Source organism: Thunnus maccoyii, chromosome 18, assembly GCF_910596095.1.
Source record: "Thunnus maccoyii chromosome 18, fThuMac1.1, whole genome shotgun sequence".
Taxonomy (NCBI): Eukaryota; Metazoa; Chordata; class Actinopteri; order Scombriformes; family Scombridae; genus Thunnus; species Thunnus maccoyii.
The window spans coordinates 10,848,847-10,873,965 of record NC_056550.1 but is presented as its reverse complement, the minus strand read 5'-3'; the positions used below and the strand labels follow the sequence as shown (position 1 = coordinate 10,873,965).

The 25,119-nt window shown below is 38.2% G+C and overlaps 2 protein-coding genes across 8 annotated transcripts; one reads left to right on the top strand and one right to left on the bottom strand.

Moving 5' to 3' along the window:
* Window positions 1–1,171: 1,171 nt before the first annotated feature.
* LOC121884133 (phosphoribosyl pyrophosphate synthase-associated protein 1) lies at window positions 1,172–11,720 on the bottom strand. 2 transcript variants are annotated; one of them, XM_042392776.1, is made up of 11 exons: window positions 11,321–11,720; window positions 10,825–10,877; window positions 10,189–10,255; window positions 9,909–10,081; window positions 9,659–9,774; window positions 9,486–9,541; window positions 9,139–9,284; window positions 8,192–8,233; window positions 6,077–6,147; window positions 5,455–5,601; window positions 1,172–4,138 (listed from the first exon to the last, which is right to left on the bottom strand). In XM_042392776.1, exons 1-11 carry the CDS (start codon window positions 11,401–11,403, stop codon window positions 3,980–3,982), a joined length of 1,113 nt encoding a protein of 370 aa, XP_042248710.1. In that variant the 5' UTR covers window positions 11,404–11,720; the 3' UTR covers window positions 1,172–3,979. The 2 variants fall into 2 exon arrangements, with proteins under 2 accessions (XP_042248710.1, XP_042248711.1); XM_042392777.1 differs by lacking the exon at window positions 8,192–8,233 and having other exon boundaries at window positions 11,321–11,718.
* A 130-nt stretch (window positions 11,721–11,850) lies between these two features.
* On the top strand, window positions 11,851–19,411 carry LOC121884134 (cytoglobin-1-like). Of its 6 annotated transcripts, none has more exons than XM_042392779.1 (6): window positions 11,851–12,234; window positions 12,602–12,721; window positions 13,092–13,229; window positions 13,780–14,146; window positions 17,350–17,581; window positions 18,646–19,411. In XM_042392779.1, the coding sequence occupies exons 4-6, from the start codon at window positions 14,004–14,006 to the stop codon at window positions 18,808–18,810; spliced, it is 540 nt and encodes a 179-aa protein (XP_042248713.1). In that variant the 5' UTR covers window positions 11,851–12,234; window positions 12,602–12,721; window positions 13,092–13,229; window positions 13,780–14,003; the 3' UTR covers window positions 18,811–19,411. The 6 variants fall into 6 exon arrangements, with proteins under 6 accessions (XP_042248713.1, XP_042248717.1, XP_042248716.1 ...); XM_042392782.1 differs by lacking the exon at window positions 11,851–12,234 and having other exon boundaries at window positions 12,451–12,721; window positions 13,780–13,913; window positions 14,004–14,146; XM_042392783.1 differs by lacking the exon at window positions 11,851–12,234 and having other exon boundaries at window positions 12,450–12,721; window positions 14,004–14,146.
* The last annotated feature ends 5,708 nt before the right edge of the window (window positions 19,412–25,119 follow it).

Here is a 25,119-nt window from a genome sequence, read left to right as displayed (position 1 = left end):
CTTTCTACCTGCCATGAAACATGACAGCTGGTTAAATGGATCTTTTTTTGACATTTTTGATGTCCTCTAACAGCAGTGTATGTGCTTTCAACAAAATTTCAGTTAAAAGGCCACGCAGACCCAGATAGGGAAAGAAAAAGACATGCTTCCTCTTTCCAACAAACGCTCAGAGACAAGGTGCATTGTTTTCCGAGAATCAGACGAGGAAGTGACCTGTGATTATCAGATCTCTGGTTCCTCTTTGCTTCCTCTTTAAACTCACAGCTGTCTTCAGCTGCACACACAAGCTCGTCTTTTTGGCACATGGATGAAGACAGAGAGGCAGACCCTTTTAAAACTCAGGTGCGAACTAAACTTTTCATTGAGGTTGTACTGTGCACAGGTTTAAGGCTTGCTTAGGCTGTTTTTAGATAAGCATTAGAAAGTTTTAACAGCTGTATATCTTTGATGTCAACTGATTAGATCATTATGAAAATCCTTGTTACTATGCTTGTCTCTGCTCCTAGACTTGGTCAAAGCTCCTCAGTGCTGGATAGATACCTGAGAAGTTTTGAACAAGTACAGGATCTCCGACTGTTACGACATCAAGTGTGTTGCGCAACTAATTAGCATAGCACACACCAACAATCACAGAAAAACTGAGAGTTGCAAGATTTAATTTTGCACTGCACACCTTTTAAACAAAATCAACTGCAATACCAAGGCTTGAGGTGGGCCTTCTCATACACCTATATGTACATGTATTTTGATTTTTGTCATGTTTTTCTGAACCTTTACCATGATCATTTCAGGCAATTATTATCAAGTTTTCAGCTAAATTCAACCAATATCCACACAAAGGTGGCTTAAAACCATTATACTAGCAAATTGATAATTTTATTCTGCACTGAAATGGAAAATTTTGACCATGACCTTATTCCATTTTGACAATCAATATTTGAATTTGTATATTTAATCAAATATGTTGTTTTTTTAACTAATGTACTATATGTCGACCATAATCTTTATGCGAGACTTAATGTCAGATATCCCACCTGTTTAGGATACATTTGGTAGACACAGACTCCTATTTGAACCTACTCAAACGTATTAAAGTGTGATTTTACAGTAATAATGTGAAAAACATTAGATGTATGCCAACTAAGTCTTTTAAGTTCAGCCAACAAGGCACAATAATATAATTCCTTTATTTTCATACACATTGACAAACACTGTAGTGCCAGACAATGAGGTCTGATCACTGTCCAAATTGTCATTCCCCAGCATCTGAAAGATAAGTCATGGGAACAGTGAATACAGAGAGGACATCATGACATACGCTAATGACAGATATGGATCCGAGCTGGCATAGCAAAAGCATTTCATACAGACAACCTGCAACTTGGTGCCAACCCAACACCAGCATGAGCATCTATAGCTGTCACATACCCATCAGTTAGCATATCACTGAAGACATCCGGTGTCTATAACTAAACTAAAGAAATGGTAAAAAGCAAAGGCGTACAGTACTGCTGTATGGAAGACATTCTTAACAAACATTTTTCAACCTGTGAAACAGGAACACACCATCAAGAACACAAAGACAAATGATTGTGCATTGGCTTATAGTAAAGTATATTTCCCTGAGCAAAAGACTCAATGAGCATAGAAATACACTAATATCCCCTTGAGCATCACTCTGAAATCTACTCTGACAGCTCAAAAAGGTGCGCTTATTCAATGTTTTATAGGGAGAGACCATAGCAATTCACAGAACATCAAGACCATGCTGGTGTTCTTGCCAATTTACTATAAACTGCACATATTCTATGTTACTGCTGGCTATTTTTATTTTTTGTGTGCACATCTTGTACTCTTGGCAGCAAATGGTTTCCATTCACTTTAGTACAGTATTAAAATGTTAATAGTCTACAGCCATGCTAACAGCTCTATAAGGCTGTACTTAAGCACAGCGGTGCTTTGAGCTAAATGCTAATATCAGCAGCATACCAACATGCATGTTGATGTTTCATCACCAGCATGTACCATCTTAGTTTAGCATGTTAGCATGCTAACATTTGTTACAGTAATTAGCACCAAACTCAAACTACAGCTGAGGCTAATTGAAATGTATTCAATAATCGAATGTCATTAATTTTCCAGGTATTTGGTCATGAACTTAAGTACTGGATAATGAACTTTTAGAACTCGTCCTGTGGGGACCATGAATGTATGTACAAAATTTCAATGCAATCCATCAAATAATTCATTATATACAGACAGGGAGATCATCCCTAGAGCCACATTGCTAGTGTGGCTAAAAAACAATTTAAGTGATTGTTGCAAAGAAATGCTCCTGAAAGCATGGATCAATTCATAGTCTACATTCATGTGCTGGTAGAAAACTGACGTTTCAAGACTTCAAAGTTGTTTGTTGAAATTCATGGATTCATGAGCCATACTGTTTGAAAATTAAACTTAGAGGGAAAACTATTTTTTCAAAGGAGAATGAGAACTTGACTGCTGCTTGCATTTATAATGTTAGGACAATAGTTTAGGTTGTTCCAAGTAAGATAACTGTTTCAACATGGACAATATACAGTAGGTAACACATTATAATAACCTTTATTGGTATAGCCCTCCAGACTAGCAGACCAGCAGACTTTCAGTCACATCACCACACAACAATATTGTAACCAAGACAAAAAACCGAAAACTTCCTGCTGGTTGATTATGATCTACTTTGAAAAACAGTTAGCAGTAATGCTGAATATTTGTCATGTGTAGTAAATTGGCTAAAATGTCTGGAAACCCTGATGGTCCTCCTTTTAGCTGTATAATGTATGTTATTCATGTGAAGTGTGACAAAAGTTACTATCAGCCAGATAAAATAAGCACAGCATTGGACTAGTTAGTTGCTAGAGAGATATAAAATATTAAAGGGTCAGTTCATCCAAAAACAACAATGCACTGTTAGGCTTCTGCAAAACAATGGAGATGAATTGAAATTTATTTGTGGTGTTCAAACCATTTAAACATTTAGTTTGAAAAACTGAACAGTAGAGTGCCTTCCCATGAACTATATCCCAGTTACTCGGGGCACCCACAGACCTTGAAGTGAGAAGTTTTCAATAAGAACTACTCTACCAAAGCTAAAATATGATGGAAACCACTTTTCAGTTATTCCAAATCAAGTATTTTGATACTTTGAGATACAGCACTACTAAAAAATACGTTTTGTTATAATTTAATTGAACTGATCCTCTAATATATACAAGGTAAATAACAACCAATTTATTTTTGCAGTTGTTGAGAAACCTTTCACACTGCATAGGACATCCTACCAAACGTCCAAACATTCCCACAAATGGTGCAAAAAAAGTGCATAAAAATATAGTTTGGGCACCAATAAGCAGGAGTTTGTCCTGCCTTGTTTATGTGGTTGGAAACAACGCGCCCCATTAAATGCAAGATAGTCACAGTGCTAAGCAGCCCTGATCATGAGGGCCAGCAAGAGTGTCGGGAAAAATTGCAAGTAAAGTTGTTACTGGAGACATTTTCCTCTTCTTTTTTGAAATTGAAGCTCAGTCATCATATGAGGTACCGTAGTATATGACAAAATAGCATCTTTTGCTCAAGTTGGAAAATCAGTGAGAGCAGCAAAACGAAGAAGAACTGAGGCATCGAAATATTAAGTAATGCATCAAAGCTCAGTCACTTGTTTGCTGTTTTATAATCCTTTCTCAACAAGAACAAGATGCATTTCTAATCTTAAAATAAATAGTTTTGCAGCTTTTAGTAAGGAGTTAAATAACTTTGGGTAATTGTTAGAATTTCGGTTTCTTTAAATTAATTAAGATACACATAATCCTGACATGCACAACACACGGAACATGACATTAGCATGTTTTGACAACAATGGGCAGGAAGGAGCAGAAGTGCACCTGCCCTCAGTCACTATCAGACTCGACTCAGCCTCACTCATTTACACTTCACTCCTCTAGTCGTCCACAGTGATGTTGCGGAACAAATAGGCCATGGACTCCCCATTGTGGATACGGCGGATGGCTTCAGCCAGTATCATGCTGACATCCACAGTCTTGATTTTTGGACACTGTAGCTTCTGCACTTCATGGGGGACAGTGTTGGTCACCACCACCTGAAGAGTCAGGGGGAGATCTGTTCAGTGATTCTGTAGCTGGAGCCAGCAGCGGGTTAGCTTAGCATAAAGACTAGAAACGGGGAAACAGCTAGCCTGGCTCTGCCCAAAGGTAACAAAGTCCACCTACTAGCACCTCTGAAGCTCACGTGTCAGTTGATGGTAAAATGGAAAAAACATGATTATGACTTGACTTGACTTTTTTTTTAAAGCTACCAATATCAATATTTGGGGGTTAAAAAATTCTGCTAATGATACATCTAAACAAACATTTTTTTTACAAGGATGCTTAAAGTGTTTTTTTAATGAATTGTCAATCACATACTGTGTGTACTGAACTTTTACAGTTGAAAAATAAACTCTCTGGTTGATGAAGACACTGAGTATATCTTTGGTATTTCTGTGCTGTTACTTCTTGCTACTTCATTTGCCAACATATATGCTGTAACTATATATCTGAGATAAGCCTAACAAAGTTCATATATTGTCTGGACCTATTTATCAGTCAGTCATGGCAGGCAATGTGTTGTTTAATCCACACTGAGTAAGTTCTGACATGCACTATTCACCTAAAAACCTTCAAAGTCACCCAGGAGAGCTAAATCAGGCTAACTAAGTTCTGCCCAGCACATGACACTAAGATTTAAGTAATATGTTGATAAATATTTTTGAAAATATTGTATGCAAGTTTCACCCAAGTTCACTTTGGTGACAATATTCTGTAACATCGATAAATTCATCTAGATTCTGATGCTTCAGCTCTGTCTGACGTAAATCAGACAGCATGACAATAACAATATCGTAAACGTAAATCACACAAACTAAATTGTACTACACTACATTTTATAAAATAAACATTACATTTCAAATTAACAATACATTAAGTCTTGTTTTCTGAACACTGGGTACTTTGGAGGAACTGAAAACAGAACCTAACAGTTTACAGAAATGCAACTGGTGGATATTGTATTGATCCTTTCCTTGTTCTAGTTCAGTTAATTTATTGTCACAACAATTCAACAGAAAAACCCTCCACGAGGAGGAAGTATCTATTCTACATTGTGTTTAAAAATAATAGACAAGAGCTATTGAACTGCCACATTTTTGCTGGTGTAAGTTCTCCAGTTTGGCTTTTTTCTTCCCTTTTTTCTACCCTTTAGCTTCCTTGTTAATGTTTAGAGCAGAAAGAAAAAGGTCCACTGATAGGTATGACGCAGGGGATTTTCATTGTGATTTTACTGATTAGCATAGCTTCAATCCTACAAAAAGGACACACATCAGTGATAACAACTAGTTTAGGTTGTTTAAGTCCTCACCTCATCAATGGCAGACTCCTCTATGAGGCGTGGGGCATCAGCAGACAACAAGCCGTGTGTGGCCATGATGTAAATTTTATAAGCTCCTCTCTCTTTCAGGATCTCAGCAGCTGCAACAAAGTCTCCTACATCATCTACAATGTCATCCTGGAAAAAACACAGAGAACCTGTGGTTAAAACAGAACAATTACACCACCTCTCTGTCTCTTTGCTCATTTCTTGATCATGTCTGGTCGGCTGACCACCCTTACAACATCATTTAGTAGTTTAATGGAAGGAACATGACAAGACATAAGACAATGTAAAATTCACATGTAACAGTAATAAAGTGTTACTTATATTTTTACAAATGACATCATCTTGCTTTAATTAAGGAAAATTATTTAAGGTCGCACACTTTTCAGAGCCACACTGTATGTCTTCTGAGGCATTTATACTGGTAGCAGATGATTGAATTTACCACTCATAATGAAAACCACTTGAAATAATTTAAAACACTGTAAATGAGCATGAGGAAAAGAGTAGTGATTAAAATACAGCAGATCAGCTGAAAATGACAGCTCAACAATGTAAGTAATAGAGTGTGTGTAAGTACTTCAACAGTGTCTTTGCAACATCTTACCACAATGATGGCAATTCTTCCTCCCACGTCTCCGACTACAGTAATAGGAGGTTTCTCCTTGGCCATCATCACTGAAAGGGAAAGCAGAGCCTGTTACTTGTAAGAGTCCTTCCAAGGTATTATGAGTACTGCATTTCACCTAATCAGAAATAAATCTCAGTAGATTGGGTAAAATGGGTTGAGAAAATGTTTTGCGTTTCAGGCAAATTTGCATCCCAAATCACTGGGTCATAATTGGACAATAGAAATGATTTGTAGAAATGCTGTTAGAATAATATGATTTGTGTAAATTTGGTGGCACAATTGCTTAGAACTTTTCCCCCCATTCTACCCCACCTACCCCTGTGAGGTTAAACTGCAATGCCAAACTTAGTACAGCACATGCCATGCACAATCAAATGACAGGGTTTTCTTCCCAGGATACCCAATCAGAAGGCAATGTATAACTGTCTGGACACACACAACCTCAGCCTCAGGCTGTGGCAGGCACAATGGCAGCAGTCTGCATATACACCAATATGCACCAGACAATCTTATTTCACACAGGGACAACAATGTCTGACAAGCACTGATGAGGGTTTCTTCATACACACTTGCCAATGTTCTGGGTCTGTCCTCAGTCGAACATTACTGCTGCCAGCGACTATTTTTACATGCACACAATAATCATGTTACATCTCATGTGCCAATCACAGGAGATGCAACAGCTGTATTATCTATCGTCACACTATGGGGTCTATACATCTATTAATTTAATTTGGTGAGCAGTGGCAGTTAATTTGCATCTCACAAACTGTAGTCATCCTGGTCTCATGTAAATTTGGTTGCTAAAATACCAACTTTTCAACCAGTTGTCCAATGCTGTGACATGAGAGGTGTATAATCTGAAACAACAAAGAGTAAATAGTTACATTTTAACGCACTGAAGACAACAGGACAAAACAAATTAAACCATCCTGTTAAATGAAGCAATAAAATTAGACTTGGGTTTGAATCAAAGTAGCATTAAATGGCTAACCACTAAAAAGACATTTTTGTTTTATATAACTCTGTTGTTGTTGTTTTTAAACAGCTGCTTTTTTAGTATTGCTGTGCATGTAAATGTAGTCATTCAAAGTGTACAAGGAAACAATCAACTGATAAACAATCAGCCAGCCAAGCCGATTGTGAAGGAAAAGATATAAAGAAGCAGAGAAAGGAGGAGCATGCCTTGCGGGACACTTTGCTGAATACCGTGAGTCCCACGGTATCAGGAAACCTGGCAGTGTCACATTTAGACTTTTATTCATGAAACTATTAACAAAATCAGTAAAAGTCATGTTGTTAGCAGTATGCACACTTCTCAATAAATACATTGTCTTTAAAACTTGCTGAGATACTGCAACAAGCTACCTGAGACATGTTTGGTCAGATATCTTGAAATTGATTCTTGAAATGTCTTGTAAGTGTAATACTTCACTAAATATTACTGCAAATAAAATAAGTTCTGTTTTTAAGCACAGCATTGCCGCTAAAACTTTGATTTAATGCTTAAACATACCAACCAATTCATTCTTCACGTTTCCTCTTCCCATCATTTGATGTTAAGTTTCAAAAGCATGCTTTACTGTTCTCACCACATGCAGTTACGGTGACCAAAATGTTAATCAGGTTTTTAAGAGCAGGTTTAATATGGGTGCAACATGTGTTGATTGGCAAGATGAGTCCAGAAATTTTAGCGAAAAATCAAAAGGAAAAAAAATGTTTGGCATGGTTCTGGTTTGATTTATGGATTTCAAAAAAAAATCAGAAACACAACAAAACAAAGAGGGTTTTGGCCATCTTGTAGAAGAAGCTGTCTGGACTCTTTGAATGGTGCAGTAAAAGTGAGAGCTGCTTACTTCAAGTCAAACATGCTAAACAATTAGCATATAATATCGAGCACACTAGCTCAGAAAAGATATGCTTTCTGTTACTGGTTTTGATAAGATAAATTGTCTCTCCACCAACTAAATCCAGACTCTCATTTCACAAGATGCAACACAAACCCTTTTTCTACACATGCAATTGAATTGAGGAACCATTTGAAGAAGAATCATTTCATAGTCAGATGTAGGTTTAGGTTTACGCTCGTACTTGGAAGCTCTATGCCGGGGAACGGAGCTTGTTGTTTGCCTGCTATTACCAACAAATAAACACCACGTTAACACAAATGCACAAATATTTGACATGACAAACACATGATGCCAAGACTTGGAAAATCCTCTCGCTAAGCTGACCAATGACACATGTATAAATAGGTCTCATTGTGTTAAAATGTATAACACAGTCTTATGTTTGAAGCCATTTCTGAGTTATTGTACCAAAAGGAGGATTTTTAAAGTCAAGGGTAAGAATAGAAACACAAGTAAGAATAGAAATATTTTTATCAAATAATATGGATAAAGTGAATACTGGGTGCGGAGTCATTTGCCAATGACACAATCATTTGACATTTTTTCAGACTCAACTGGTAAAAATGGCCTTACCAGGAATTAACACTGCAAATATGTTGGAAAAACTGTGGGCCAGAGTCACATTAGCATTTCTCACTTAATATAAACATTTTAAAACCAAAGTATTTGCCAAGCAACAGGCAGGGACTATGATTCTATTATTTAGTATTTCATTCTTTTGAAGTTAGGAGCTTGCCGAGGATGCAGCATGAATAGTAGTAGTGTATCTGTGGAATTAAAACATGCAGTAACACAAAACCAATTTCTTGAAGTATGGTTGATGGTATGAGTGAGAAACAGCAGAATCGTCAGCTCGGAACAGGTTAGCACAAATAAAAGCTATATTAGGTTGTAGGCAGGATTTGTATTATGAATGCAACTAAGTGTTAAATTATTAAACTTTGAAGCTGTTAAACTAGCGGAAATGATCATAAAAGAAGATTTCTTGCTGAGTTTGATCATGGTATGACAAATAAAAGGGAACATAACTGAAATAATAAAGCATTATTGTGTTGATAGAACCTACAAATCTGTACAGAAAACCTGAAAAAAACACCTAAAACGATGTGCAAAGATGGGGGGTCTTACAGGGTAGCTCCAGTCCTGTGTGTCCTGTGGTGTTGCGTACACACGGTGGGGAGTGTCTTCCATCAGCCATGTCAGACTCTGAACACTGAGCCTCGCCATGAATCACAGCCAGACCCAAACGCAGGCGCTCTGCATAGGACTGAGCTCTAGAAAAAAGAAGGAAAAAAGGCAGAGTGCAGTGATGAAATGCAAATTCTTCCTCTCATCAATTACATATTTTACAGCCCACCAGAACCCTTTTTTGTACATATATTTAGTCACATACACTGCATCTATATAAGACCACATTTTGTATGATTAGTTGTATGATTGATTAGTTCTGGTATAGAGACGAAATCATTAGTTACCTCTTGGCTGCTGCTGGGGACTTTGCCACAATGATGGCATTTCTGTAATCAGGAATCTGATGGGATGAAGGAAAACAGAAGCCAATGATTATAGCAGACTGACTGACTGTGTAGTTGCTAACACCTGTACTGTACTTAAACACACATAGCAGACATCGAAATGGGTTTATCACCTCTTCTTGGATGTACTGAATCAAGAAAGGGGAGGCACGCAAGTTGTCCACCGGAAAGCTAAAGAAGCCCTGGATCTCTTTCTGATGTAAGTCCATGGTGATGATGTGTGTTAGCCCTGAAGAATAAATGACAGATGAGTGGCATGGTCTTTCATAAACAATCAACACAGGTATCTCACTAATGAGATGTCTGTGTGGATGTTAAATTAAATCCATACACACACACACAACACCATTGTGTCATCTTTACCTGCTTTAGCCAACATTGAAGCTAACAACTTGCACACTATTGAGCCCCTCTTTCTCATCTTGCACTGCTTGCTGTAGGGGAAGTAAGGAATAACTCCAATGATGTTCTTTGCACAAGAGGTCTTGAGGGCGTAGGCCATAACCAGCAGCTCCATGATGGCTGTGTTGACATCTCTGGTTGAACCAAAACAAAATAAAAAGCAACAGTTCATCATGTGAAGGTTAGTTTTTGATAATCTATGAACTGTATCAGTGCAAATGGCATGTCTCTCTCCACTAACCTTGGTATGGTCTGGATGATGAAGATAGTTTGTCCACGAACAGATTCTTTTACATCCACTCTCGTCTCTACACAGAGAAAAACGCAATCGGTTAATTTAGCAAAGCTGCAATATAATTATTGTCAATAACTCCTCATACACACTTTCAACTTTTAGGTTCTATCAAAAAAATGTTTTAATTTTCACTTAAGTCCTTCCTCAAACCCAATTAGAGCTTCATATTGTATATTCCCTCACTGAAGTGATCAAATAGCACATTTAAACTAAAATAGCCGCATTTTGCATGATCAGATTTGGGTGTGTAAAATGAGGAGTATGCACATCTATGCTTCAAGGCCTGAAAACTTCCTTAATAAATGAATGAGGGGCAGTTTCTTGACGTATCACATTCATCTCCTCACATCTCATTCATAGTTGTCCATAGCCAACTTCCAAACAAATCGGTGTGTTTATGTAAGCTAAGCAGCCTAAACATCAGTTAACTCAACTTTTTTTCGTCAAGGCTAGCCAAGATAAACGTCTGTCATGTTCATTTAGGATAAAAGGAGAAGAGAGGAGGAAAAGGGATAATAGCCAGTCCCCGTTAACTGGCAACATTAGTACGTTTTTCCTGGTGGGCCGTAATGTTCTCCTCACCTCTGTTAGACTCTTGAAAGACGACAGACTTTCCCAGTTCGACTCCCAGGCGCCTGTGAAACAAGAGCACAACATCGCAGCCACAATGTGACCAAATTTGAGATGTAATGTCTCCTACACAAACAAACCTACAACAGGCATTTAGCATATCACTCATTCATTCATTCGTGACCAAACTGATTCACATTGTCCATGAAAAAAATAGCTGCAAGCTCAGTACTCAATGTCAGTGGTGACAGCAGTCAAATAAAACATGAATATGTCTTCTGTTTTCCAATAACTAACGTTACTCAAAAATTGCAAAATTAAAAAGTTGCTGGTCATATTGTTGTCCAACAGGCTTTGACAACTACAGTTAGATACGTTACTAGAAAAAGCAGAGGCCACTATGTACATACAATTTGAGAATGACACAGTATTTGTTTGTTTAACATTACACTAACGTTAGCCGTCTGAGAGTGTAGTAATTAGTGAAGAATTACAATGTTATGCTTACTCTGTTATCTTCTTGGCCAATTCTGTGCACGCTACGGAGGAGTTTGCGGAAAAGACACGATAACCACTTTTAGCGACATTCATTCTGGTGTTCCTGGTGGTTTTATTTCGTAGACACTGACAGCAACTGCACCTTCTTTTTGGTCAACTGACCGCCGCGTTTGTTGCCGATTTTCTTATAATGACGTTGTCGTTAGCTGACTTGCTAGCTAACTGTACACTAGCCTACTAGGTGGGCTAATTACACGAAATGGGCTTCACAGTATGCGACACAAACGTTGCTACAGCATAGCTATGAAGCACATATTCATTATTCTTTCTTTATTCCACTAAACTTTCATATGGTTCGCGGACAAACCACCGATACCTGTCAGTCAGGGAGCACTAGCCTCACTACTGCTAACACTTAGACCTACGGAATCCCGTTTGTGTCAATGTTATCAGCTGCGCTTTACGCAATACACGCATGTTTTGATTGAGAGTCCGTCAGTAGTTAAAACAAATAACTGGCCATTAGTTATCTCTGTGAAGTAAGGGCTAGTCACTTTTTTACGTTTTGTAAACGTACTCTTAATATCGTACATAGTTTGTAAATCCTGTCTTGATAACAAATAACTTGCTTGATATACTTTTTAATCTAAATTGCAGTTGTGCCAGTGTGAATGAATAGTCCCAGAGTGTAATTATCCCTATAAAGACTGAACGTTTGGAAACACAGTTTTTCAAATGGCATGAATTGGCTAAGGGGAATGGCCTTTTATGTGAAATTATTTATTTATTCATTATTTATTAACTTTTGGCCTGCTGTCATCTGAATTAACAGGATGATTAATAGATAACAAATTAACAGGATTACTGGCATATAATTGTCAGTTATTTGATGAGATAAAATTAAGCAGCTAACTGATGTGCTAGGTAATTAGACCAAAGCCCTGTTGTATACTTGATTTTGTCTTTAGTTTTTGACAAAGGGGCCCTTTCTTTTCTCATAGATAATTCATAATTAACTTTTTCTGTAAATAATTTACATAAATTCATCTCAAAAGTGCATTTAAGACAGCACCTGAAGTATTACTCCAACTCTCCACTAGATGTCATTGCTCATTAGCCTTGTATCTACAGAGTTTGCCTTTGCACATAATATAATCTTTCTTTTCCTGGTGACAGTGGGTTAAAGGTGTACCATTATTTATATGAACTAGACTCTGAATTTGCTAGTGTGAGTGTGGGCAGCATAGATAATCATCAAGCACTTACAAAATATATCTTGGTTCCTCTGTAGAAACATAAACCAGGAAGAGCAGAGCATGGTGATCTGCAATCATTGACCAAGTCTTCTTGATCGATCTGGACACACCTTCCCATCCACTTGAATGAAAAAGTGTGTCCAAACTTTTGACTGGTACTGTACACACTATGATTAGCTGGTATAATAACTGGATATAATTTTTGCTTTGCTGTTGTTGAGGAAGGTGATAACGCTGATTGCAAAAGATTATTTTGCTCAGATATTTGAGACACAGCAATCCCAGAAAACATGAGATGCGGCTACCTCAAGCATAGTTTTTTCACCCACTCGATCGTTGATGGAAGACTTTAAAGGAGTCTGTCAATGTTTAACATGAGCCTGTACACTGTTGGCACCTGCTGTGCATTTACCTCCCCAGTAACCGCAGTAAATTTCACCTCGGTCTTAGCTTTTTTTTTTTTTTTACAATATCTGATATCTTTTCACTACTCTTATGTTTCCTATGTTTGCTCTCCTTTGACAGGTAACTCACAGATTCCTGGCTAATTGGCCCTAGTTGCCCAGCCTACAATGAACCTTGAACAAGAACGTTCACAAGTTTTCAGCTGTGACAACACAAACGAGATATGACTTTCCTCTGATAACCCCTGTAACAACAAAGGTAGAAAATATACACATTTTTGTAAAAAGGGTGTGTGCTTATAATGAATAGGAGGGGAAAATGGACTGAAGGCATGCTGATATAATCTGTACCTTAATAGAAGCACAGAACAAATCAAAATGAATAGAAACTTGGCCTATTTTTGATGGACATCATGCCATTTAATTTCCAGTCAGCAAAGTGTTTTCACATTTACATCGGCAGAGCTTTATGAGACATTCAATATGATTACAGATTAATCTCCTGGATAGTCTGGAATAATGACTGTGGAGGAGAGGGTCAGAGTGTGTTCTTTTATCTTATTTTAGTGTCATAATCTTACATTGCATCAATGCTCACACATTGCATGTATTACATATCTGACACGTATTAAGGATTTGGGGGTTTTTCAAACTCCTATCTCATCATGTTTTCATCAAATGCCACCTACAAAGGTGAGGTGGGCAGTGGGAGAAAGAAACAGAGAGAGAGAGGGAAAGGACAGCGTAAAAGAGAGAGTACAGAGGCTCCTCCTCGTTCGCTGTGTGTGTTTCTTGTGTTTTTTTCTCAGCCTGTTCTTCACTCACACTCTCGCTCAGCAGAGACTCAGAGGTGGAGAGCAAAGATTCTCACTGTGAGAAGGCAGAGAAAGGGAAACAGATTTTTTTCTCTCTCTCTCTTTCACCAAGAAAGAGACATAAAAAGGTAGAAATATAGATTTTTATTTTGGGGGAGGGGGACTCATATTAGCCCTGCCTTCTGCACGTGCTCAGCTCTGCACAACTGTGTTCCTAGATGGAGAGGATGCAGGGAGAGGGAGAGGTGGACCACCTGGAGCGACCCAGCCCACTGACTGACAAGGAGAAGGTGATGATCCAGGACTCCTGGGCAAAAGTCTACCAGAACTGTGATGATGTCGGGGTGGCCATACTAGTCAGGTATTTTATCCATTAGTTTTACTCTCCTATTGTTTGCAGTGTAAACGCAGCTTGAGCACAGAGTTCGGAAGATATTTATTCTGGTCTGACAGATAATAGTACAAATAATAAACGTGACAAATGAGCTATTTTGATATTTATTACCATTTATCATGGTTGTGTATTCATTTATATGCAACTTGTTCTTGCTTTTTGCACCAACAAGCAGCTGCATGCCATATAAAACTATATGCATAGTATCTAATTCCTATTTTAGGGGATTCTGATCAATGTTCTCCTCATCTCTGAAATTTCAATTAGTTCACTACTGATAAGGGCAAATTAGCATTTTGTTTTTGCACCTGCTGGAGCCACAAGGCCTACTGATGCTTCTCTTTCACACAAACACTGCAGATATCTATCCAAATCAGCATCCAAACTGTGGGATTATCCTATGTCAGAATGTTGATGCTAAACTTGAATGATCTTGCTGGATTTATAAATTTATAGTCCAAAACACAGTCAGCCGTACTTTCACATGTCATATTCTCACATTTCCAACTTCTCTTAGTCCTATTTATGAAATAGTAGAGGCAAAGGATAAACATTATAATCCAGCACTCAGTCACCGTTGGCTCTCAAAGGGCTCCCGCCCTTGGAGTAGGTCATGTTTTGAATGCCTATATAGAGGGCCAGCAACCTACAGCAGCATGACTCCATCACTAGCAGTCAGATCTTCAAAACATCCTTTTTTTTAAAAAAATTCAAACTATGACAGAGTTTTCTTTCACAACATTTCATTATTTCACTGAATATTCTTCAGCAGTCATTTAACATCCACTTCATCTTCTCATAGTGGGCATGCGTGGTTACACTGAAATCAATGGGGAAAAAGCAACTGTTGCAAAGATCAACCATCTGCAAGGAATCATCAAACGCTGATGTAAAGGCTTTGATTGTCTTTCATGTGTGGCAAGAATCACTGCATGACACAGCATGCCTTTATAATCCTTTATGATTGCAGGAGGTGAAAGTTGAGAGGGAGGTGAGCGGCAATATACTTGGACAGTCACCTTTAGTGGATAAAGTTTTTTTTTTTCCCCCTTATTTTATGTCTCCACATTCCTTCACAAAGACTGTGTGACCTTCAGGAATTTGAGGAATGATGGTTGATCGATAAGCATGAACATGGCAAAATTCTCCATTTAGCTCTAAGAGGGAGAGAGTCACTCAACTGAGCCTCAGCGTTCACTTAAAACCTTTAAACTAACTGTCTTTGGGGCAACAGATAACACCCAAAGTAGCAAATTATGGCGCTGTCTCTGAAATTAGAAACTTTCTCTGGATTCAGCTCCTCAGTTCGTCTTGAAGAATAGATAAGGAAGGATTAAGAGTCCAATGACCAAATAAAATACTAATGAGGCTATTTATATGCAACCACAGGTCATGCAATTACAAGAGAGAAAGATTAAACACTACAGTTCCTCATTAGTTTGCAGTGAAACTAGGAATACTTTGTTCCAGCACTTGCAAAGGCACTCCACCAAGAGCTAAGAGATGAAGACACCACCTCCTTTCCCTCTCCCTTTTCAGACATTTAAATTCACAAGTGAAACTCTTAATAAAGAGCCAGGTTTTTAATTGTTTTTTAACAGAAAAATAGTGGCTTCCTTTTTGTGTTGAGGAGAGAGAGGGAGATGGGACACTGGGATTAGATAGCCAGCAACCAGATGCATTGGCCCTCTTCCCAGACTGTGGGAGGGGGTGAGTTTTTAGGCTCCCCTTTGCTAATTCTCTATGATAGCTCTGAGGGTCAAGCGGAGATAAAATTAAAGAAAATGTCTTTGAACTGACTATTTGTTGTCAGGAAGAGCACGGCGTGAGTCAGGGAGTGCAAGGAAATATCAAAATCTTGAAAAGGAACTGTAAAGAATATAATATCTATGTCTACTGAAACATATTGTAAAATGTTAGCTGTCTTTGCATTTAATATTTGCAACCTCAAACATGAAGCAAAAGGAAGGTATCAGGTTTGCTCACAGCAGCCTAAAGAGGCAGTGACTTTTTTTTTTTTTTCAATTCACCCTCTCTAATTAGCACATTTCACCTTTTGATTGAAATTGTGAAGTCGTGCAGGATCATAGCAGAACCAGTCAGACACCTGAGCCAACAGGTTCACAAGGAAGGAACCGCATATAGCAACAAGGAGGCCAGATTTCTGGTAGATATATATAATTTTTGACCTTGATAGATTGATGACAAAATAACAACATTTAAATAATTAATAAACAGTTATAGTTAATTAATAATTGATGATTCTTCAAAATCCTAATTTAATGAGTCAACTATCACACTGGGTTTACAGGGAAGAATCAATTATACAAACCCTGTACTCATTTGCATAGAATGCCAAGAAAAGATATTATTTTTCTATAACTGCTTAATTTGCTAAAAGGCTTATAATGAGATATTCAGCAATCTAGTAATATAAAGCTAATAAAGTGGGAAGGTCAGAAAAAAACCCCCACTGAGATCATTTAAAACCAATACAAGCATTTATCAAAGTCGAAGCTGAAACAGTTATGAAAGAGAATTCCTCCTGTAGCCTTCAAGAGAAACATCTGTTACGGACGTTTTATCTGATCCTGGGAGACTTATTTCTACATTGCGAAATATTTAATGATTTTGAAGAATATGTAATGGGAAAAATTGTGATTTTCAACCTTATTATATAATCCCTTCTGTTATAGATAAAGATTAAATATGTTAATGTTCAAATAAGAAATCAACATTTCAGCAGAGTGGAATGGCTATAGGATCCCTTTACTAGCTAACTACAAAGTATGAGAAAGTCAATTAAGATCCAAGAGGATGTGCTGATAAAGTCATCACTGTAACAAATATGCAAACTATGGGGTATCTCGTTATTAGTCATTTAGCTTGATTATTTCTCTACAGCTGGATGTTGTTTCTTCACTTAAAAATTGTTTTTTCAAATATATGGAATACATACCAAACAGTATCTTAAAAATGGTTTAAAGCAAACATTCATAGAGAAAATATGCAGCACTCTCATGTCAGTACTTTATGTTTACTTATGGTATCTTGCCAGCTCAAAAAAAAAAAATGAACGTGGGTTTGCAGGCTGAAGGGCAATGAGATTAATGGAGCCTCACAGCAGCTGCTCATACTCATATCTCTCATTGAACTTTCCTCCTTTGCAGGCTGTTTGTGAACTTCCCCTCATCCAAGCAGTACTTCAGCCAGTTCAAGCACATTGAGGAGCCAGAGGAGCTGGAGCGGAGCGCCCAGCTTAGGAAGCATGCACACAGAGTCATGAATGCCATCAACACACTGGTGGAGAGCCTTGACAACTCAGACAAGGTGGCCTCAGTGCTGAAGCTGTTGGGCAAGGCCCATGCGCTCCGACATAAGGTGGAGCCTGTGTACTTCAAGGTAAAGTGAGTGGGAATAGAAAAGAACTGACACACACACATATTAGGTTAACATTAAGGTTAGGATGTTATAGTTAAAGCGGCAGTAAGGGATTTGTAACTACTGGAGGGCAGAAAGTAGAATCTAAAACATTAGCAGCAGAAATACTTAGCTGTAGTTTTTGTGATTTAACCTGTAAGATACTGTGTTGGAAAATGCCTTCCCATGATCAAATGAATGTGCCATCGAGTGTGCAAAGATAATATTATGTCAATAAGAGGCAGTTCCCAGGAAGTTAGCATGAAGGCTAATCAGTAATGTAGCTTTTTGGTTTTCTGTGTGAGATGATGATTTTATTTTGAGATGAGGTGGAAGATGCTGAGACAATATTATTTCAAAGATAAACCAAAGCGTCAAGGTCACTAATGAACTCAGCAATAATGACCAAATGGTTTTGAATATGATTAAAATACAAGGTGGAGTCTATGAAATAAGCTCCACAATGAGAGGGGTTATGAGAAGTATATAATATCATGTTTTATGATTTTGCATTAGGTTTTTTATCCCGGGATGAGTTTAATGCTAAGTTGTGGGTGACCTGAAGATTTATTGGCCCATTTGAAGATTTTTCCATGATAATACCATAAGTGACATTTTGATCGCTGGATTTAGGTTTAAAACTTGCCTCCATCTTTGTCATTTGGTGGAGCCAGACAGTCCAGTGAAATGTCAAGGAAGCCTGGGTGGAGCTAAAGTGGCTGGAATGAAAGAGGCACAGCTTACTGTGATAGGCTGAGATAACTGTTAAGAAATCACATAAAAAGTAATAGTTAATTAAATAATGATTCTCAAAAATTGCTACAAAAACACAAAACAGTGGAAGCACAATTATAGCTACTGAGATGCTAGATGCAAAATTATCTAAACTAATGTATTGTTGAAAAAGAAATTTACTGACAATGAGAGAGAAGTTGGAAAATTTTGCCATGAGTTCAATACAGTGTGACTTTTTTCAGCCTTGGTAGTCTGTTATCTACTCCTAATCAAACTCAAAGTAGTAAATGTTCAAAACGTGTTTTGCCCAGATCCTGAGTGGTGTGATACTGGAAGTCCTGGGAGAAGAGTTTCCAGAGGTTGTGACACCGGAAGTGGCCGCGGCATGGACCAAACTCTTGGCTACGATCTACTGCAGTATCACTGCCGTCTATGAGGAAGTGGGCTGGACTAAACTCTCAACCTCAACTGGATGAAGCTTTTAGTCTGTGTTTATTGGACCATGCATACCCAGAGACTTCCAAGTGTTGAGCCACAGCCTCGTAAGAAAGAGATCGATTAACTGGATTGACTTTTGGAGGGAAGCAATTTATCTTTACAGAAATTAAAATCTGTGGAATACAGTTTAATGTAATCTGAGATTACTGAGATTGGCTAGCTGTGTGTGTGTGTGTGTGTGTGTGTGTGTGTGTGTGTGTGTGTGTGTGTGTGTGTGTGTGTTCATGGATTGGAAGAGAAAACAGAAAGTAAAAAACTGAAAGCTCAACTCCATGTTTTTGTACTACTGTAAAGGACCAAATCATTTAAACGAGAGTGCAAAGAGGGAGAAAATGCAAACATTAACCCTGAAGTGGACGAGAGGTCACATTTGACTTGGATGTGCCTTCTAACGAATGTGTATATCTAGAAACTGCCATGTAAATACTATTCTTTCTGAATATCATGTGATGTTTCTCCAATGATTGCTTTAACCAGTCTGTATCCACTTGTGTACACCTTATGAGACATTTTTACATTTTTAACAATTAACTGTAATGATTGTACATTTTGTCATTATGACTCACCTTTGTATCTGTATTTAACAGCATTTTGAAATAAAAAAAGAACAAAGAAAACCCTGTGACACAACGTCTAATCCTTTTAAACTTACAATTGCCTTAGACTAATTCCTCTGCTGTTCTACTCAGCACCGTGTTGACAAAATTAGACCATTTCGTTTCTCTCGCTTGGCCTACTGCTCCCTTATTGTCTGCTTGAGTCAGCAGTGCTAAGTATAAGTGGCTCAGCTGCTGAAAGTCCCTATTTATCCGACTATGCTCTGTCTTTTCATAATATATTGTAGGAACACTGCACTTGGCCTGCAGGGATGTCATTAGAGGGCCTGGTATATTTAGCAGCCGCCCCATGGTGTCTAGAACAATGATCCAACATTTCGTTAAGTAAGTTTGAGCACAACGACAGAGAATTAGTATTGTCTAGATGTACCGTAATTTGAATTGACTGGTGTGTGTTAATCCTTACTGTAAACCCTTGCTCTTGTGCCGCAAAGTGACACTTAAACCCAATTTTAACACGATTCTGCCTTTTCTTAACAAAAACCACAAAATATATCAAGGTCGGTTTGGTCTGCTGTGTTGACGACATGATGCTTGTTTTCAGAATAGAAACAAACAGCATGCTCTGTTTACCTCCTAGTCCTGCCAGCAAGATCTACCCCCCTCCCTGATCCTGGCTAATCCTCTGAGTTAATCTCCCCAATCATGAGAGCCAAGAGGAAAGACAGGAATAGTCTGATTGTTGCACCACAAAATTTGCCTTTCCCATTCAAACCTTTCCAATGGGAGCAGAAGTCTTGGTTCTCTAACCACCAGCAGTCCCAAGGCAGGAGACCCTTGGAATAGGACCATGTGTACCACTATGGCGGTCCTCACCACCATCGCTCTCATCCTGTGGCAGAGATTCTCCAACAAAATTGAACCGTGAGTACTGATTTTTGGATTTTGCCTTTTGATTTTGGATTTCTTGCAACCACTCATGAGTAGAAAAAATCTCTTTTTTGCACGATGAAACTGAAATGAGATCTTTCTACTTTTTGTTGAGACTATGTGTTTATTAATACTTCTCTAGTCGTGGGAAACTAGATTTTCCAATGTTTGCTCTTTTTTTTTTTTACTTCATAAATCACATAAAATACTTTCACTCATGCTTCAAATGTGAACACACACACATGGAAAGAGCATACTTGTTTCATGTGTGGGAGAGACAGAGTGAGGGAGGTAGGGAGAGACTTATCTGCATCATTGATTTGAAACCACCCCAGTGATTATTTTAGAGTTTGCCTTGAGCAACAGTGTGTGGATCAAGTGGCTTGATACATAACAACAGTGTATTCTCGTTTTTTAATGGAGAGATGAATGGAGGGGAAAGCATCAGAGCTTTTCAGTTCATGGCCACTAATTGACTCAAAGTGCAATCTTCTCAGGCCCCCCCGGCCCTGCTTAGCCACTCACAGAGCAATGGCAAACAACGGCACGTGGCTACAGCACCATGGAGCATAGCAACAACTAACTCACACAATTATTTCACTTAACAAACAGCAGTGAGAGTTCACATCCTTTACTAAACTGTTTCCAGATATCTACGTATTTAATTGAATATTAAAAAAGGGAGCGTGAGGATAAAGGTGTTGCATATAATAATGAGTAATATGTTCTTTACAACCCCTCAAAGGCAGGAAGAGACTGCTGAGAAAGAGGTGCCATACAAGAAGAGCAATGGAGCAGCAGAAATCCAAAAATGACAACAGTGAGCATCACGGGGTAAGGAAAAACAAACAGTGAAACAATCGAGCTATGCACTGTAGAGCCACAGAGGCCTTAAAAGGATACTCAAGTGATTTAGTATTGCACTTCTAATCAGCAGAGGTCAAGCTTCCTTGATGTCCTGAAGCTTTTTCTTTTATAAATGTGTAGTCTCCAGGTCTCCGATTTTGTTTTTGTTTTTTTTAAATCCAATGCCAACATTTTTTAAATTCTAGTTTTCTACAGTATCTCCACATGGCAACTATGGTATGATTAGGGATAAGGAAAGATTGCAGTCAGAGCAAATAAAGTATGGTTAATGTAAGGTTTGAGTTAGGCAACTAAAACACTTTAATGTTAGGAAAAGTGGTTGATAAAAAGCAAACATTAATTGCAGGTTAATTGTGGGACCCAAACTTTGATCTGCATTAGAATCTGACGCACTACACACCCATCCACCTCCCAGATATACTGTATATAAAGGGCACACTTCTTTCTGCATCGGCACTGAACGTTGGCATTGGACGTAAGTCATAAGATGCGGAATTGCCCAACATCAATACTGGGCTGAGGTAAGATGAACCTGGAGGGACAAAGTCCCTCCAGAGCCACAGAAGACGTTATGGATTTGTTTTCACAAAAAATAGGTGAAAAATAGGTGGAGTGCCCCTTTGAGAATATTAAACTATATGACACATCTTGAACAAAACATATACTGTGCTAGCACTGTGTTTGGCAGTATTTCAGCAACAATTTGTGCCAATGCTAAAATTAATAACAGCAGTTGTTTAACTAATCCAAAACTAGAAATGCACATACATAGGAAAGCAATAGCATATAAAAATAGATTGTAAAAAGCTGAAATAAGTCATAAAAAATACTGCCTATAAACATTACCAAAGACTGAAAGCCAAAGCCAACACACCAAAGCTGAGAATTGCAGTGGGAGAAAAGCACTGGAAAGACACAGGAAAACATCCAGATAGACAAAGAGAAATTGACAGTTGTGTGTGTGTTTGTTGAGTGTACTTGTGTTAGAGGGGGGTTGCAGAAGGGGCTCCAGACAAGGGGAGAAAGTGGAGCAGTGGAGCATGTTACAGAGGCACAGATGCATAAAGAGCTAAGATGCCTGCCCCACATTTAGCTTTTAAGCACTGACTGCCACACTGTTAACACTAAATGATTCAGAGGCAGAACAACAATCCATCATCTCTTTGGAGGGTTATTATAAATACATTACCTCCCCACAACCACACCATTTAACGAAGCTGTTAGGAACCTTAATATGAAGCAATAAACTCACTGACCATTGTACCTGCAGTAACCACCGCACAGAGGTTTCATGCAGGTCATTGGCATTTGACGTGTTATCTTCTTTCACTCTGTTTTATGGAGGCAAGAGTATTCAGTTGGGTCAGGGTGGTTTATTTGTTTATAAATGATTATTTTCCTGAATCATTCATGACTTTGCACCTCAGCTTTCACTTCCTATGTGCTTCTTCTCCCCTATAGATGTGAACTAAGACCAGAATGGGCCATAATCTCAAGTCTGGTGTGCATGAGGTGAGTTCTGTCATTTGTTATATTGTAGAATACACCAGAAAATGAACCAAACGTCCCTGATAACGTGTATTTGTTGTGTGTTCTTTTTTTAAGTGGCCTCTGCTATCAAGACTGTTTTCCCCCGGATACTACAGGAGAGATTTCCTGTCATCTTGTGTTGTTTTCTTTCATTGATCTGATTCTGATTCATCTGCACTTGACAGCTCTCTCCAAGACTCCCACCAGGAGATATATATATATATATATATAAAAAAGTGGGCTACAGAAACAATGAGGCCTGTTTTCATCTGTCCCACAGATGCTCTCATTACTGCAAAAGGAAACAGTATCTGAGTGAACTCTGGGTAAATTGCAGCTTGGAAGATGAACCTGACAAATGTTTTCATCATGACAGCTGGATTTACAATATCGTTATTGTCTGAATGAGAACCAAAGTTTCACTTTGAAGTAAGATATACAATGAAGGTTTTAAGTAATAAGACATGTTCTGTGCCTCCATATAAATAAAAAAAACATACACAATAATTTCTTTGATTTCACTGTTTTGCTTGCTTTTAGCAAAATATAATAATTTGTGTTTAATGTATGTATAAGGACAGAGTGATTTTTGACTGGATGTTTCTTAAAGAGTAGCTGCTCATATCATCTCATAAGTGACCTGAATTCTTCTGAAATAGGGGCTAAAGGCAAGCGTTTTACTGTACTGTATATGGCAGGTAGGGCTCCTCCTATGAATTCCTTTGTCCTGACAGGGGAAGCCCACTGACTAAATAAAGAAATGACATGCATTTCTGTTCTGTTGAGTACTCTTTTAAAGTATAATAGATTCTGTCTGAGCCTGAGCTTGTCAGTGAGGTTGCTGTGCTGATTTCTGTTGATATGAGTCATGTGTTTCCATCTGAACTTTTGTTTTACAATCAATTTTGATCTCTATAAACATTCAAAGTTAACAATTTGAGCAATTTCTGCCTTTGATCAAATAAAGAGATGACTTTCCTGCTTTTAGATTTTCTGTGCACACACACAAAATTCCTGAATATTGATAAAGGGCATGGAACAGCGAACACTCAGTCATCACAGTTCAAAAGATGATCCCATGGCATACATTACAAAATAATTTACTACAAATTATCACTTGCATGTACATTTACACAACTGAGCAGATATAGTTCAAGACATTTTTATGTTGTTGTTTTTAATCTGTCAAGATAATCGTAGAGTTGAAATGCTGTCTGCACAAATGTGGGTTTGACAGAGGAGGACTTATTTGCTCAAACATGAAATACAGTGTATTTTGCTTTAACATAAAGACGTTTGTTCACCATAATATGATGAATGGAAAAAAAGAAAATCAAGCAATGCTGGCATGTCTGTCTGATTCCAACTCTGAAATACTTGAAAAGCCTATTATGAGGTGATGGTGTTGCAGGAGCACAGGAGGGCTGAAGCCTCATGAGGAATGGTGTCATTAAGTCTAACTTTGAGCAATGTGCTCACTGGAGGGTGATTCGCCTAGTTATCATTGTGCTGATTAAGGGTGCAACATCAGGCCTAGACCTCACTGAATTAAATATAGGCTACAGATGATAAATTATTCAGCTCTTCAGTTTTGCTGTAACTGATTTGCTTTGACTCATTTTCTAAGCTCTGATGCCACCTGGTGGTAGACTAGTTTGGTAGATTTCACAAAATAAGCAAGCAGGTGAAGCTGTCAAAAACAGGCAACTTCACAATTCATACGCCCAAACATACACATTTTTTGTAGATATTTTTAGCCACATTGGTCTGTCAGTTGGTCCACCACTTTAGTCCAGACTGAAATATCTCAACAACAATTAGATGGATTGCCATGAAATTTTGTAGCCTACAGATGTTCATGGTCCCCAGAGGATAACTTGATATTTCCTCTGGTGCTACCAGCAGGTCAAAGTTTCTACTTATGATATCATACTTATTAAAACTCATCCTTTTTCCTTAACCTACAATTAGTTGCTTTTAATTGATTGGTTCATTACCTTCTACTGTACGGCAGATCGGTTTCTGTCTTAATGAATTTACTAAGCGCTGTTCTGCCAACAACATTATTGATTATTGCAACTGTTCCGATAACCATTGCATCTCTCTAACCTTCTGTTTGTTCTACTAGCACATGAGCGTGCCCCTCTCTATTTTTTCCCGCTCTCCTCTTTTTCTCCTCCTGTCCTCTCTTTTCTCTCAGGCATCTCTTTGCTGGACCAGCACCCATCCTGGAACCACTCTGCTTCCCTGGTTGTTGGTGCCATTCCCTGAGGTTTTGGATCTGGTTCTCAATCCTGCAGGAGTTCAGCCTCACTTCATGCCTCTTTCTCTCTGAATTATGTCTTTACCCTTTTCTCTCTCCTCTGTGAATAATGTCTTTTCTTGTCTCTTCCACCGTGTGTG